This window comes from Serinus canaria, chromosome 4 (genome assembly GCF_022539315.1).
Source record: "Serinus canaria isolate serCan28SL12 chromosome 4, serCan2020, whole genome shotgun sequence".
In the NCBI taxonomy this organism is placed as follows: Eukaryota; Metazoa; Chordata; class Aves; order Passeriformes; family Fringillidae; genus Serinus; species Serinus canaria.
The window spans coordinates 4,289,352-4,304,131 of NC_066317.1; the positions used below are offsets into that span (position 1 = coordinate 4,289,352).

The 14,780-nt window shown below is 41.3% G+C and overlaps 1 protein-coding gene across 2 annotated transcripts; it reads right to left on the bottom strand.

Annotated features, from left to right (window-relative positions):
• Window positions 1-589: 589 nt before the first annotated feature.
• Window positions 590-14,472, bottom strand: QRFPR (pyroglutamylated RFamide peptide receptor). 2 transcript variants are annotated; one of them, XM_009096291.4, is made up of 6 exons: window positions 14,090-14,472; window positions 6,054-6,212; window positions 5,393-5,454; window positions 4,407-4,642; window positions 3,971-4,068; window positions 590-3,034 (listed from the first exon to the last, which is right to left on the bottom strand). In XM_009096291.4, the coding sequence occupies exons 1-6, from the start codon at window positions 14,427-14,429 to the stop codon at window positions 2,631-2,633; spliced, it is 1,299 nt and encodes a 432-aa protein (XP_009094539.1). In that variant the 5' UTR covers window positions 14,430-14,472; the 3' UTR covers window positions 590-2,630. The 2 variants fall into 2 exon arrangements, with proteins under 2 accessions (XP_009094539.1, XP_030095479.1); XM_030239619.2 differs by having other exon boundaries at window positions 2,886-3,034; window positions 3,971-4,015.
• Between the last annotated feature and the right edge of the window lie 308 nt (window positions 14,473-14,780).

Below are 14,780 nucleotides of genomic sequence, written 5' to 3' on the forward strand. Positions count from 1 at the left end.
TTTATCAAAGAAATTATAACTAACTCGTAAATAAGATAATAAAAAACTTGAAGAAACATTTTTCCTCAAAGAACATGACAGCTTTGATAAATATTGTCAGTTTATGGAAATGAGCGTGGTTATTTTTTCTGTTCTCTGATAAATTCATTAGCCAGGAATATTTTTGTGATCAGATGAACCATGCAATTCTGTTACTGGAAGATGGAAATAAGCACAGGCAGGCTGAGGGACAGCTGGGCTTTTGCTGGTTTGAAGCACTCAGTTACAGCCACACACAGGGTAGAAGCCACTGCAAGGGATAGGCAAACCAGGCTAAAACTGACACACTTCAACAGCACAGCTGGTTTTGTTGGCTAAATCAAAGCTGAAGCTCTGACAGATTTAAAAAACAGTGGGCAAAATCCTGGTGGTGCTCATGCCAATAATGGATCTTTTATTCCCTGCAGCCAGGACAAGATTACCTGGCTTCAAGACAACTGCTCTGTCGAAAATGCACAAATAATATAATTATCATTAAGAACAGCATGAGAACTGTCTTTTATATTTTAGTTTATATTTAATCTAACCATAGCCCCATACATCTATGCTGAAATATTTATCACCTCTTTTCTACCAAGACATGGACTTTTCTTCTTCTTTCTCACCTTATTCTGTAAAGTTCTTTAAATCACAGCTCTCAGGATTACAGGAACAGCTGGCAACTGTAACAGGACTGGAATTGAATCACTAAAGAGGCACAGATAAGCTCACATCCATCTTTAAACAAAGAGGGACTCCAAGTGAAGTTTACAGTAGATATCCCCTAGTGCAAAACAGCACCAACAAAGCCATAAAGGAACTTTAATGAAAATAAAATTAATACTACAGCAGTTATTCATTGACACAACGACAACAGAAGCAGGGAAGACAAAACAAAAACAGAAGATACTTGGAAGTTCTGGTTAAAAGCTTGTTAAAATCTGCCACTGAAATTATCAGTGCAAATAAATAAATAGCTGAAAATAAATTAGTTTTCAGTCACAGATTCTATCCAAACACATAGTTCTCACCATCAGGCAGTTAAACTTTACATCTGCTGAGGAAAACTATGATGCTAACCCATTAAGCTCTTAATTCCTGGCCCTCAGGACAAGTCAGGAGCTTTCTGTCATTGCACAGGAGTCTGTATCATATAGAATATAAAAATACACATGTAAACAAAGAGTGTCACAAACCCATTGCAATCTGTAGACAGAGAAGGATTATGTCCAAATTATACAAGGATATTTTACCCCAAGTTTTCATTTACAATGAAGTGTGAAGTAGCAATGTAAAAGAACCTTAAATTGACTGCCAAAGCAGCACCAAGGTCCCATAGGTGAGGCAAGGGGTGACTGAAGAGAGCACTGACATTTTACAGGCTGTTAAAGGACCCAACCTAACCTCAGCTGGAGTGGCACATTCTGTATTTCAAGGCCTCATTTATGGGATCCCAGTGTACCAGTTCAGATCACACTTCTCCTCCAGTCCTACACTTGCAAACATACCTTTGCAATTTTGCAGTTTGGCCCACTGAGAGCAAAACCATTTATAATTTATGTGGATATCAACCCCACAATTTACTGTGAAGCCTAAAGTAACAAAGCACTGGCCAAGTTTTCAGACAGGAATTAATCTCCTTTGAAGATGATGAACAGACAAAAATACAAACATGTCTTCAGAGAAGTGCCTGGTCAAAAGACCATGGTATTCCACTGAAAGTCTTCTGTGAAGTCCCAACAGGCTCTGGATCAGGCCCCTATAACCCTCCAGAAAATGGCAACACCACCCTTTCAACCTGAGAGTCACATGTTCAAGCATGACTGGAAGTTCAATTCAGTGTTTACAGACCACACCTTCTGCATCTGCACTCTCCTGTACAGCAGTTTTCCAGCTTCTCCAATTTCCAGCAGAAGAATGCAGTTTGCAGGGCAGTACAATGGCATTTAAATTGGTACCCAAGAATTAACCTGTAAACAACAGCACAGTAATTATGCATGCATTGTTAATTATTAGTATGCTTCCTGTTAACAAAATCTGAACATGCGTGTGATGTTTAAATCTTAAATCTCTTCAGAGTCATGTTCTGGATAACTCTTTCAGATTCCCCTTCTTTTTTCTAAAATGGAATTGCATCTCAGCCTCCATCTTTCCTGCACTCAGATCTGAAGTTGCTTTGTCCTCAAAGCTGCAGAAAGTAGATCTTACAACGTCATCCCCATGTCAGACTTCCAAGCTGTCCCAAAAAGGTGCACATTCTCTCCATAGTTCCTGTCTTCTGGCATTCAGCTGGGTACAGTCCAGACACACAATAAATGGAGCAAGCAGCAGTTGTTTGGTTTACCTAAAGCAGAGGGCAAACAAGCCCTAAATTAGGTCAGAAAGAAATTATTTTCTCCTAGAAATCACACAGTAAAGTTCTTTTCCAATGTCTCACTCCTCATAATTATAAAATATATATTACATTTTCTCAGCCACTATCCCAACATTATTAGAGTCTACACATTATTTTTCCCCCTCATTTCAGCATGCAAAGCAGCAAACTCTTTTAAATGGCTTATTGAAATGATGATAAAGAGAATGACTTCTCCATTCCCAAACCCCTTGTGATGCTACTGTCCATTTCCTACTGCAGAGTGCACAGTAAGCTCAGAGCTGAACAAGACCAGGTGCCTTTTCAAATTCCTTTTGGAAGCTGGCTGATCACAGAACTTGACCTCGATGTTGCCATCACTGAATGCCTCCCTCCTGCCTTCATCTGAATCCATGGGATCTTTCTGAGATGCACTTGGCTTTTGCCTCCTCATGGTAATTCCTGAGTTCCCAAGCTGCCTGCTTGGGGATGTGTTGTCTTTCACAATGCAGAAGCAGAGGGCAGACAGAAAATTTTTCTTGAAGTTCTCATTCATGAAAGCATACACAATAGGGTTGCAAATAGAATTGAAGAATCCTATGATCTGGACAATAGCAAAAATCATTTTGATTGTCACATCATCATACTCCTTCTCAAAATTACCTGGAGAGGAGAAGAGAAATATGCTGTAAGTACAGAATGTCATAAATGCTTACTACTTAGCCTCTTTATATCCAGTTTGGCATTAGATGTTTTTGTTTAAAATCAACAAAAACCCATGCTGGAAGCTCTTAACATTAGCAATTGAGTTTCATCAACAAGATAAAATCAAGACCTATCACAGAGTCCTGCTTTGTAGGCAGGTAGTAACAGAATCAAAAGAAAGAAAATTTATGAGCCAAAAAAGCTGACTGGCTGAACTATTGATTTATCTGCTACAATTGTTTTTGTGATAGAAGACAAAGAAACAGCTCCTGCCTTTAGCAAGTAGAGTACAACTACTGAAAATTTCCTCTTGTTCCTGCACGTAGGCTGCTCCAGTATCCGTGGAGGAGGTGGGAGATGAACAGTGCAAGACCCCAGAGAATAAGGCAAATAGCAAAAAAAGCCAACACAAAAGCATTGAGGGCATTTCCAAGCCAGTTTTCAGCAAAAAGCACTGAAAAACACCAGCTGGATTCATTGGATATCATCACTGTGATGTCCGGTATTTATATTTCCAATATGCCTACCTCAATAAAAGGGATAAATATTTCATTGTAAGTCTAACTCAAAACAGTTAAGTTAAATTAAATATAATTAAAATCTTTAAGATGTTTTATGCCCAGAAATAACTTATACCTTCCAGCCAAGCCCTTTTGATCTTTCAGCAAATGAGGGCAGTGTAACAGACATGGTAAGAAAAACAATCTACACAGAGATGCTCACCCCTCTAACATTCCTGTTTTTTCCTTAAAGCAGAAATCAACCTTGGCTATCAGAAGGTATTCTAGAGCTGAATGCCGTAGCATCATTATCTTTTCACAATCTCAAGTCCCATTACAAAAAAAAAAACCCCAAATCCCAGAGTTTATTCTATGAGATACGGCAGGTACTCACCATACTCCATCATCATGTGAATCACATGGAAAGGGGCCCAACAGACTGCAAAGAGAAACACCACTGTCACCATCATAACAATTGCTCGCTTCTTCTTCCTGAAATTGCACCAAGAATTCCACACTGAATCACTGGGAACTGGCTGGCAGTTACATATCTCTCTTCAAGTTACATCTGTGACTGTGTTCTGATGGCTGCAGATTCAAATAAAACCCTCAAGCAAAGCTCAGAAGTACACAATCCCCTTGGAAAGAAAAAAAAATGCATCATCATACACATCTAGCTCTTTATTTCTCTTTTTTGGGACAGCAGAGCACTTTGCAGCATGACATTAGCACGTCTTGCAAGGCATTTTCAACTCCCTTCAGGAGGAATAAAAGAGTCATGAAAAAAGCTTTCAAAAAGTCAAAGTTCCAAGTGCATTTTACTTACAAACCTTGATATTTTAGACATTTCGCTCCCATGAATGGTTTGAAGAACTGAAGCATCTCCCACTCGTTTCTTAATCCAGAGTTCATAGCCAATTTTAGTGTACAAAAAAAGCATCAACATCAGTGGAAGAAGGAAGAGTATAACAAGAATAAAGGTCGTATAGATCTTCTGATAAATGGGACTGGCCCATTCTTCCAAGCAACAAACATGCACTTTTTCATATAGAAAGTCATATTTAACCTGTAACATATGCAAAGAAGATGAGTCACTAAGGTGCTTATCCCAAGTGCAAATCCCAAGCACATTCAGATATTCCTTGCTCTTAATGGAACAACCAAAATTCAACAGATTTTTCAGAGTCAAAATTCTTTCAAGCACTTTTCCAATCAAATATCGAGTTCAATCCAAATTGACAAAGGGAGGCAGGGAGATGCTCTGGTTTGCACTTCAGAGGAGACCTTGGCTACACATTTTGCAAATAAAGATGGATGTAGAGAAACCTCACATGTTAGCCTCTTTACCAAACAAAAAAAAATTATTAACATTCAGATTCATAAGCAGCAGATTCTGCCAAGTCTTCTGCCTCCAAACATGGGTGGTAACTCATCAGCTATAATGAGGAGCTGATTAATTCTAAACTAAGCACAGTTCTTCCGGATGTTGGGGAGCACTGGGTCATCCTGAAAAAGCAATCTAAGCCCTCTATTCCTGTGTGCCAGTGCAAAAGAAATCCACAGTGGAAGTCACAGATGTAATTACTCTTCTTTGATGTAATTAGGGAGAGTTGGCATGACTAGTCCCTGCTTGTATTCCCTCTTCCATAGTACAGGCAAGCTCTAATCCTTAGCCCTTCCCAGGCTGGCACACAGAACCAAAGCTCCACTTCCCTTACCTCCCTCTAATTTCACAGGAGTTGATTCAATTTCACCTAAAGGTACAGGAAGATCCAGCAAGGACTGAGTTTAATAAGCAAATCCCCATGTGACCTACCTCAAGCCGTTGCACGTACCACATGGGTGACCCAACAATGAGAGCCAGCAACCAGACTATGCCTGTAAACAAACACATTTTTTCATACTTGGTCCAACAAGCAAAATTTGGTATGAACAGTTCAACAGCTTTGAAAAGTCAGGCAAGGTAGAAAACTGTAGCAAATAATAAAGTTTTCTATGAAGTATTCATCAGTCAAACACTCACATCAATAACAGCGTGCTCTTTTGACATCAGCCTTCTGTCTCTCAAACTACCTCCATTTATTGATATTCCACAGGGAAAAGCACTTAATCTGCATAAGGAGCATTAAATAAACCTCTTTGTGTAACAATGGAGGGGTTATTTCCCCTGTGACATTTCTTAAGCAGCACTTGCACATTTTGAGCTTTTCTTGAAAAAAAAAAAAAAAAAAAAAAAAAGAAATGGCTGCTAAAGGTTGATCTTTGTTAAGTACATTTTTGACTTCAGATGCCAAGCCTTGTGAGAGTTTTGGCTAGTGAACACTTTACTTGTAGGCACTATCCCTGAGCTATTTTATAAAGGTCAATTAACTCTGCCTCTGAATCACTGGTCATATCACTGCCTTCTGTGGATGCCATGCCATCCACACTGAAGATCATTTCTCACAGACAATTACTGGAGATGCTTAAAATCTTACCAAGCATGGTGAAAGCTCTTTTATTGGTGTACTGCCACTTCATTTTCAGTGGATGCACAATTCCCTGGTGTCTTTCCACAGCAATGCAAGTCATTGTAAGAATCTCAGTTACAATAGCAGTGGACTGAACAAATGGAACCATCTTGCAAGCGAAGGCACCTGGAATAATCAGAAAGTAATGCATGCAACAGCTATGAACACTAGACTCCATTACTAAAAATAACAGACCAAGACTGTCAGATTTATTGCAACATCTAAACTGCTGAGTCACCTATTTAAGCCATTTGTCAAATGCAGCTCTCCACAGCCATTCTTTATTGTACACATCTACAAAGCCAAGATTTCTAAGGACATACTCACTTGCTTTGTTACCAGTCTGACACTCCTATTTCACTTTTGACCAAGTCGTCCATCATCCGTTTTCAGACATGTCAAGTCACAGAGCCATTTATTATTTTTCATTTTGGCAGATTACTCTGCAGTTTATGAAGGTCTGGGTGTTACCTGTCTAAAAGTTTACCTTTTCTGCTGTTGCAAACACATTCCTTAAGCTTGTTTACGTATCACTCTATCTGTACGCTCAGGCATTTAATGCATCATCCTGTCAAGTGAGATAAATAGAGGAGGAGGCATAAAAGGAAAAATTCTATCTCTTCATCATCCTTCTGTTCTCCAAGTCTCCCTCTCTGCTGATTATCAATTTATGTTAGTGCTCCTTTCCAAACCAAATGCAATTTCCTGCCTGCATTTTCTACGTTGTACAGATTCCTATTGTGTTTATGCAACTCCAACTTTGGAAAGCTGTGTCAGCAACAAAAGTCCATATTCAATTCTTAACATATCAGTCATTCTCCATTACCCATTCTCAAGTCCTAACCATCTTAGAAAGTCATATAAATAATTCTGAAAAAATATCTGACCTTAATGCCCTTCCCAATCTACCTCTCTTTTACCCATTTTTTGACCCTGAGATAATTTTCTCTGTCTCTATGTCCAGAGTTCCCTTACACTCTTACAGTTTAGTATCAGCTATTCATTTCAGCAACAGTCAGGGTTATTATCCTTACCAGACCTTTATTTATACCTTACCCAGCTATAATCCATAAACCCAAAACAGCCTAAGAAGTACCCATCCAATTTTCAGTCAAGCTTTAAGATGCTACAGACATCTTAAGCAGTAACAGCACAGAAAAGAGAAAACAAACAGAAAACTCTGAAAACTTCTTCCTACCTTCCATGAGGGGAACAAGGAAACTTCTGCTTGATAGGCCAGGCTAAAGCCACTCCAGTTTACAAGAAGGAACTGGTTTGGCTACTGGTCTTGCCAATTCTAGTTGCCCAAAATCCCTTTTTCTGTGGCTCCACAAACGGAAGGAGAAGACAACCAACAATGGGTGGAAATCACACACCCTTCAAGCACATATTCAACACCAGCAACACAATGGAGGTGCACACAGATCTGGCTTAAACCAGAATGAAAACACACCATGCAGCCCAATTTCAAGTTCCTTGACTGAAATTTTAGCATGGCCAATAGGAACTGCCTGGCTGAGGATCCATTGGGCTGCATGTCTGGTTTTCACCCAATTTGTACTTTTCTAGGGCATCAAGAAGAACAAGACAAGACATCCTCACATCTTTTAACAACTGCAATTTATAAAATAAAATTACCCCTGCTCCTTTCTTGCCATCAGTAATGCCTAAGGAAATGTCTCATGAAACAGAGCAAATATTTTACTAATTCAGCATCTCATCAGTTTCTCACTACACCCAGTACAGAACCAGACTCCCTCTGTCAAATTCACATCCTTCACACAGTGGGCTTAAACTTCTGTGGTGAGATAAAACCAAAAGCAAGCTCGAATCCTACCTACTCTGCACATGGCAAATGGTGAATGTGACCAAAGAGCTGGTTTTACATTTTTGCTTCACTAAGTTAGAAGGGACTCCTGCTACTACTAATAACAAACAGAAGAGCCAAACTTGTTAATGAAATGCTTAAGTTCCTGTTTCACTAAGGAAATGAGTTCAACTCTGAGTGCTGAAGCTGGGGGAAAACTGAAAACAAGCAAACAAACACAAACCAAAACTGAAAAAAACCCCAAACTTTCACCATAGGCTATTTCTTACAGTTTGAAAAAGGCCAGACTTAAATCCACTTGAACTATACTTGCCTTACAGGGATTTCCCTGTAATGCACTACTCCTCCACTAAAGTCCCAGCATCCCAGGGTATTCTTAGGAAGTAAACAAGTATCACTATTACTCAAGTAAGAAAACGAGACTAACTTTCACCATCAGTCTGGTGGAATTTCCAGCTGGTGCCCAGCTATTCAAAGAACAAAGGGAACACCCCAAATTGGGAGAGAAATATCAAATTCCCAGATGCCCACTGTTTTGTTTTGGTTTTTTTTTTTTTTTTTCAGATGTCTTCTCATTTTCTTCCCAGCAACCACACTGTCAAAGAGCACAGACTACCACTCACTATGCCTTGAGCTGAATTCCCAGGAGAAAAGGCTGCAAAAAAAACCCCTAACTCATCTTTTTGAAGACAAACACACAAAAAGTAAGCACTGAGGCTGTACAAAAGTAGCTAAAAGCAAAATTCTACATAATGCCTGCAGGCTGAGCCTACTGAGCTGGACAAGTGACATTAGCCCTTGCAGAAAAGGGAAGCAAAAGGATATTTTTCATTAGGCAGAGTTGGCTGGAATAGAAACACACACACTGTGTGCTGAGGCACACAGCACACACTCTGGGGACCTGGAGGCCACAACAAAACAGCCACAAAATTTTTTTATAAACAAGAAACACTATGATATTTTCAAATGAATAATAGGTAAAAGCTAGCCGAAAAACATCTATGTACCAAAAGCAAAAATAGAACAGAACTTCAGCTTCCCTGAAGCTTCTGATGCCACCATGCACGGGGTCCCTGGGTGTCACTGTTGTTAACAATATAATATCCCTTCAGGACTCTGGTGCTTGTCCTGAATTGTAACTCACTACACAATGCTTCCCATTTTCTGAAAGCATGAGACCTTCAAGTGCCTTGAAATTCAAACCTCCATCAAGGCTAAGAGACTCTTGAGCAAGGAAGTTGACCATCCTTCACAGAAGTATTTCAAACAGATTTGTTTAGAGGAAAAAGAGAAAGAAATAAACTGTGTTTAAAATGTCAGGGCCAACTGAACAGCCATCAACTTCAATGGAATTCTGCCATCAACACACCTGAGATCCATCCACCATCCTTACTGTGTTTGAATGGGATCTAATCCTGAGTCTTTGTACTTGGAAGAAGAGTGAGTGTTCTTCACATCAAGCCTCTTCTTAGTTTTTAAACCCACAGTTTTATTTATAAATCTATTGCAGCCATGCCCAACTGCTTAGATAATTACTAGAGACTTTCTCCAGATCTTTCAATACTTTAAATTATGTAACTTATGTTTTCAAATTACAAACATTAACAGGCCTTTACAGATAGAAAATGAAATTTACTGTGAAATAAGGTAATTATTTCAGAACAATGCATGTACATTTCACTTAATATTTAATCCATTTGTGTAGAACGGGCTTCACCTGCAGCAAGAAGAAATTGATACAGCCCCATTCTCAAGTGTCTGTTTGTTCAAAGTCTCTTATAGAAAAACTGAGAAAAAAGTGCCAAATTTTATTATAAGGAAGACATGGTAAGTTTTGAGGAAAAAAAAATTAATTATGCTACTACATCATAGTAAATACAGTGGAATTAAAGTAAGACTGAGGCAAAAAGCCAGCTGTGTCAAGCACATACATTAAAACCATTTCAAGCAAATTTTCATATTTGTGTTCAGACTTAAAGTACAGAAGATCTTAAAAGAATGTACTAGCTTAAATCTCTGTTACAATCCAGCTGGTAAAAATGTGGCTGTTTGGAACATGGTTTGGAGATATGACTAACAGACAAACACAAAGAATAAAAGTCCACTTCAGTGAGGTTCAGTCAAGGTTATTAAAATCTCACTCCATAGGTTTTCCTAGTGCTGGGTTAAAGGCTAAAGTGCTGGGATCACCTCAAAATCACTGCAACTGCATTAATTTCTGCACTGGTGGCAGAACAGAAAAGTGTTGACTCTTCTGAATAATTTAAATAATGGTAACAGTTTTAATTCATACCTTTATCAAAATGTTTAAGTTTCCACACTGTTAGGCTTTCAGAGAACACTTCCAAAGGATTATTAGTCAGGACAGCATGCAGCATCTAAAACTGACCACTTTCAACTGGGAAAGAAAATCATTTGCAGCACATTGGGAATGAAAATAACTAATTGCTTCTCTTTTTCAAGAGGCTAAAAGTATTCCTTATGCACTGCTTGCTCAAAACTGCATTGATTATTCAAGCAGTGAATAGTTTTCCCAACAATAACATTCAGAGACTGCAATTATAAATGACACTCCCGTAAGCGTATTATGCCTTCATTATCGGACACTGTGCCTGGAACTGTGATTTAGTCATTTCAAACATCACTTCTTTCATCAGGGTTACAAAAGTAAAAGCCTGAAACCATTCTCTGATACATGTTAAATTGCTCCTTCCTCTGGTAAAAGGCTGTTGATCTTGCCCTTGCACTAGAATTACTGTCACAGCTTGTAATGAGCTCTCTCCACCTCACTTGAAGCAAGCAAGTTGATTTCTCTCATATTTTGTAACTTGGGGCAGTCATCATCACACAGATGATACCCCTAAGGGTGTTGCATACCTGGGCAATGCATTGTTTTACATCAGTTCTTGGTATAGATGCAAGATTTAGTTCTCATCCCTCAGCGAGGAATGTTTATGGATTCTCACACCTAAGGGAAGTTCTAAGGTAACACACTGCTGGTCACACAACATGTGCTAAATAAGAGAAAGCACCTTAGAGGTTCAGCTGAGTAGAAGGTGCCAGTTTTTCACCAAGCTTTTAGAGAAAAGGAAGCTGTCACATCAAGAGGTACCAGATGTGACAGCAACATACAGAAGATCAACCTTTCTCCTGAGAGGCAGCTGGAGGACAGACAAGATACACGAGGGCACCTCAGTATTCAGAAACATCTCAGATGACTCACTCTTCTCAAAGTGACAGGCAAAGTCACCCTCTGACACCTGTCCTGAGAATACACATTCCAACTGACAAGATGCAAAATCCACAAGAATGTAGGACTGTGCTGGCTGTCTTGTAAGCTCAAGTTTTGCCCTTATCTTTCCCCAGCACTGTTCTATTAGACAACATTAATTTAATTCTTCTGTCGGCCCAGGCAGCTCTGTAAAGACAATGCTCAGCTAATCAAGCAGTGTCAGGAAAAAAAGCAACTCTTGTAATATTTGACCCAGAGACAAAAGCCCAAATTTATCTCTAATAGTGCTGTCATCAGTACGACAGGACCACTACTGCTGCCTCCCACCTATGACAATATGAGAGCAAGTCCTCATCTGCTTCAGCTTGCACCAAGACAATGTATGCATCCATTTACTCCCCCTTGAGCTCCCATTTCATCCTTCTTATCAATAAACACAATCCCAGAGATCATTTATGACAAAGCCACAATCTTCATTTTCTTCTGAATTACAGAGAGATGAGTATGCCGGATTTTCATTCAAAGCTCCCCATGAAATCACAGCCATTTCAGCTGCAAAGTTTAAATTGGGAAATTAAGTCATACACTGTCACTACTACACTCACACAGATACACAGATTCTTAAAGACATCAGAGAAGCAAAAGCAGGACCAGTTCAAATCTATTTTTAGTCAATATGGTGCTGCTTCCAGTTGTTACCCATAAAGAGTTAAAGGGTCTGTGTTAATGCTGCTTGATCATCAGGCAAAGTGAGGCACACTGAGATTTTTAACTGCAGGTGAAGTTAAGAGCGTGTAAGTAAAAATACTATGGAAGAAGTCACAGTTTCAGCTACTCTGAAACTGTGGCTGATCTTCTGTTTGCATTACAGTGTTTGCAGTCCTCTCCTCCCCTCTCCCATTCTTCTGTGGGTTTCAGAAGGGGAAGAAACACAAACACACGTATACAAGCATGGAAATAAAGAACCAGTTCTAAATTAAACACAAGTACAAAACATACACATCTTGGTTCAGTCACCTAGTACAGATGCTTGTTTTAGTGATGAAAGTAAAACAAGATATAAAGTGACTAAAGGCTCAGAATCCCTGATCAGTTTCTAGCACCAGGTGTCTCAGGATGCACCACTTTGTCCACCAAGGATACATGACAAGTCAAATCTCCTTTTTCATAACAGAGTTGGATCTTGCACTACTCTGTGAAGTTGCATTACAGTGGATGAGAACAAGATTTTTTCAGACTCCAAAATGAAAAACAAAAGGCATTTTAAAGCAGCTAAGCCAGCAAGGAAAAGACTCCTCCAGGACTGGCAGGCTCTGATTTGCCGTTCAACTTTAATCACCACTCACACTTCACCATGTCAGCACCAGGAACCAGACACCCTTGGAATACCATAAGTTCATGTATTTGTTTTCCTCAATTTTACTTAACACCCCCCCCATCCCCCAGAATAAAGGGTTAACACCCATCCATGATGTTTCTTTTTATGTCCTCCCAAATCAAGGTAATGATTTCACCAGAACAAAAGACCTGTGCATTCACTTGCACTGTAAATGCCCTAGCCCAGCAAAGAGGGCAGGCAGAAAACACAGTAATCCCCAGAAAACAGTGTACTTCAGCTGCCCAAATACTGAATATCTGCAGAGAGTTGTTTCAACTATGCTAGAGCTTTTACATTCACTACTTCTAGATTTTTGTCAGGCACCCTCAGTAACAGAGTGTAAACAAAGACAAATCTTTTCCCCATGCTGTTCCACATGCCCATGCCCTATCTCCTGCAATTCACCCCACACAGAGGCTTCAGTTGTTTCTGATCAGATATTTGGTCAAGCTGACAGATCAGAGCTTTCCTTAGGAGAAAGAAGAATCACAAAGGTTAGTTATCTTCCCCAAAACAGCTCATAATAGCACAGCTGTCCTTACTATCAGTACCCCCAGGAGCTTTGGATTCATCACTTCTCATTCAAGTTTCTGTAATAAAGCCCATTTCTCACATGTTCTCCAAGTCTCCTCTGACCTGTCAACCCCCACTCAGCATTCCAGTCTGTGGGAAGTTCTGGAATTACATCTCCATGTTCTGACAACCTTCACTGTTGTCTCCGAACAACAGAAACACAATAAGCCTTGGAAATTGAAACACCAATGTGTCACTTTATCAACATCTCTAGTGATCATTCTGAAATATTCTGAAAAATATTTCAATTTGTGGTTATACAAGATGCTGTCTGCTACTTGCTGCAAAACCACCCCTTTTATTTTTCCACTTATAACTGTCAAACACTGTTTAAAGAAAAGAAAACCAGGAAAATAAATACCATATACAATTCTACTGCACCTTTCTGTGCTTGCTCTTTACTACTTTGGAACTGGGATGCATAGAAAAGGAAAAAAAAAAAAAATCATTCTTTCTAACTGTCAGGGAAGCTTTGCCAAAAACCAGGAATACATAGACAGGAATACAACAGAGCTCCCAAGAGAAAAAGAATTAAGAAAAATTTTTAAAGGATGCATTATTTCTGCATAAATTCTACACGTTCTCCCAGTCACCTGTTCCTTCAAGGGCATTCTTTTTCCCCACAAAAGGTTAAGGAGGACTGTCACCGAGCTGACAGCTGTCAGAGGAACTTAAGCTGCATAAAGACTGATACCTCACCTGCCAGACAGATTTCGTTACTCAGCGAGAAAAGGAAAAAACAACAACAACAAAAAAGAGAAAGTAGTACGGCAAGGCTCCACACAACGAACCGCAACTTTGAAGGAAAACAAGCAGGAAAGTGCACTGGGTTATTTGAACATAGGCTGAAGGAGGGATGGAGAAGACATCCCTCACAGAGGGCGGGAAGGGGAAGGGTCCCCCTCAGAGACGGGGACCGCCGGTCTCGGCGGCGGCGCTGCCCCCTCCCCACAGCCCGGCCCGGGACCGCCCGGCCCGGCCCCGACACCCACCGCCGAGCCAGTTGGAGGAGATGTTCTGCAGCATGGTGAAGGGCACGCAGAAGAAGGCGATGAAGAGGTCGCTGAGCGCCAGGGAGCAGATGAAGATGTTGGTGACCGTCCTCATGGCTTTGCTGCGGGTCACCACGTAGAGCACCAAGCAGTTGCCGAAGAGCGCCAGGGCGAAGATGAGAACGCAGATGAGGACGAAGGCTACCTTGGTGCGCCCCGGCAGCTCCGGGATGTACACCAGCGGCTGCAGCCCGTAGAGAGCAATGAACTGCTCCCGCGTCACGTTGTTGTCCCGCAGGAGCTGCGCGAACTGCTCCGGGGTGATGTTCAGGGACCGCATGGCGCCCGCTCTGGGACCGACACCGCACCCTCCGCCGCCTCAGCGCCGCCGCCCGCGCCCTGCCATGGCCCCTCGGGCGCTCGGTCGTGCCGGACGCCGCGGGGCGGCGGCGGAGAAGGGAGGGCTCAGGGCCGGGAGCAGCCCGAGGGCAGCGGCGCCTCCGCCCGGACACAAACTTGGAGCGGCGGCGCCGCCCGCGGCCGCGGCGGGTGGGGGCGGCAGCCAATGAGCGCGGGGCGCGGGACGGGCGCGAGGCGGCTGCTCTGAGGGGGGAGCGCGCGGGGAGCCCCTCAGATCGCCGCCCCTCACGGCGCTGTCACCCCCCTCACAGCAGCGCCGCTCTGTCACTAG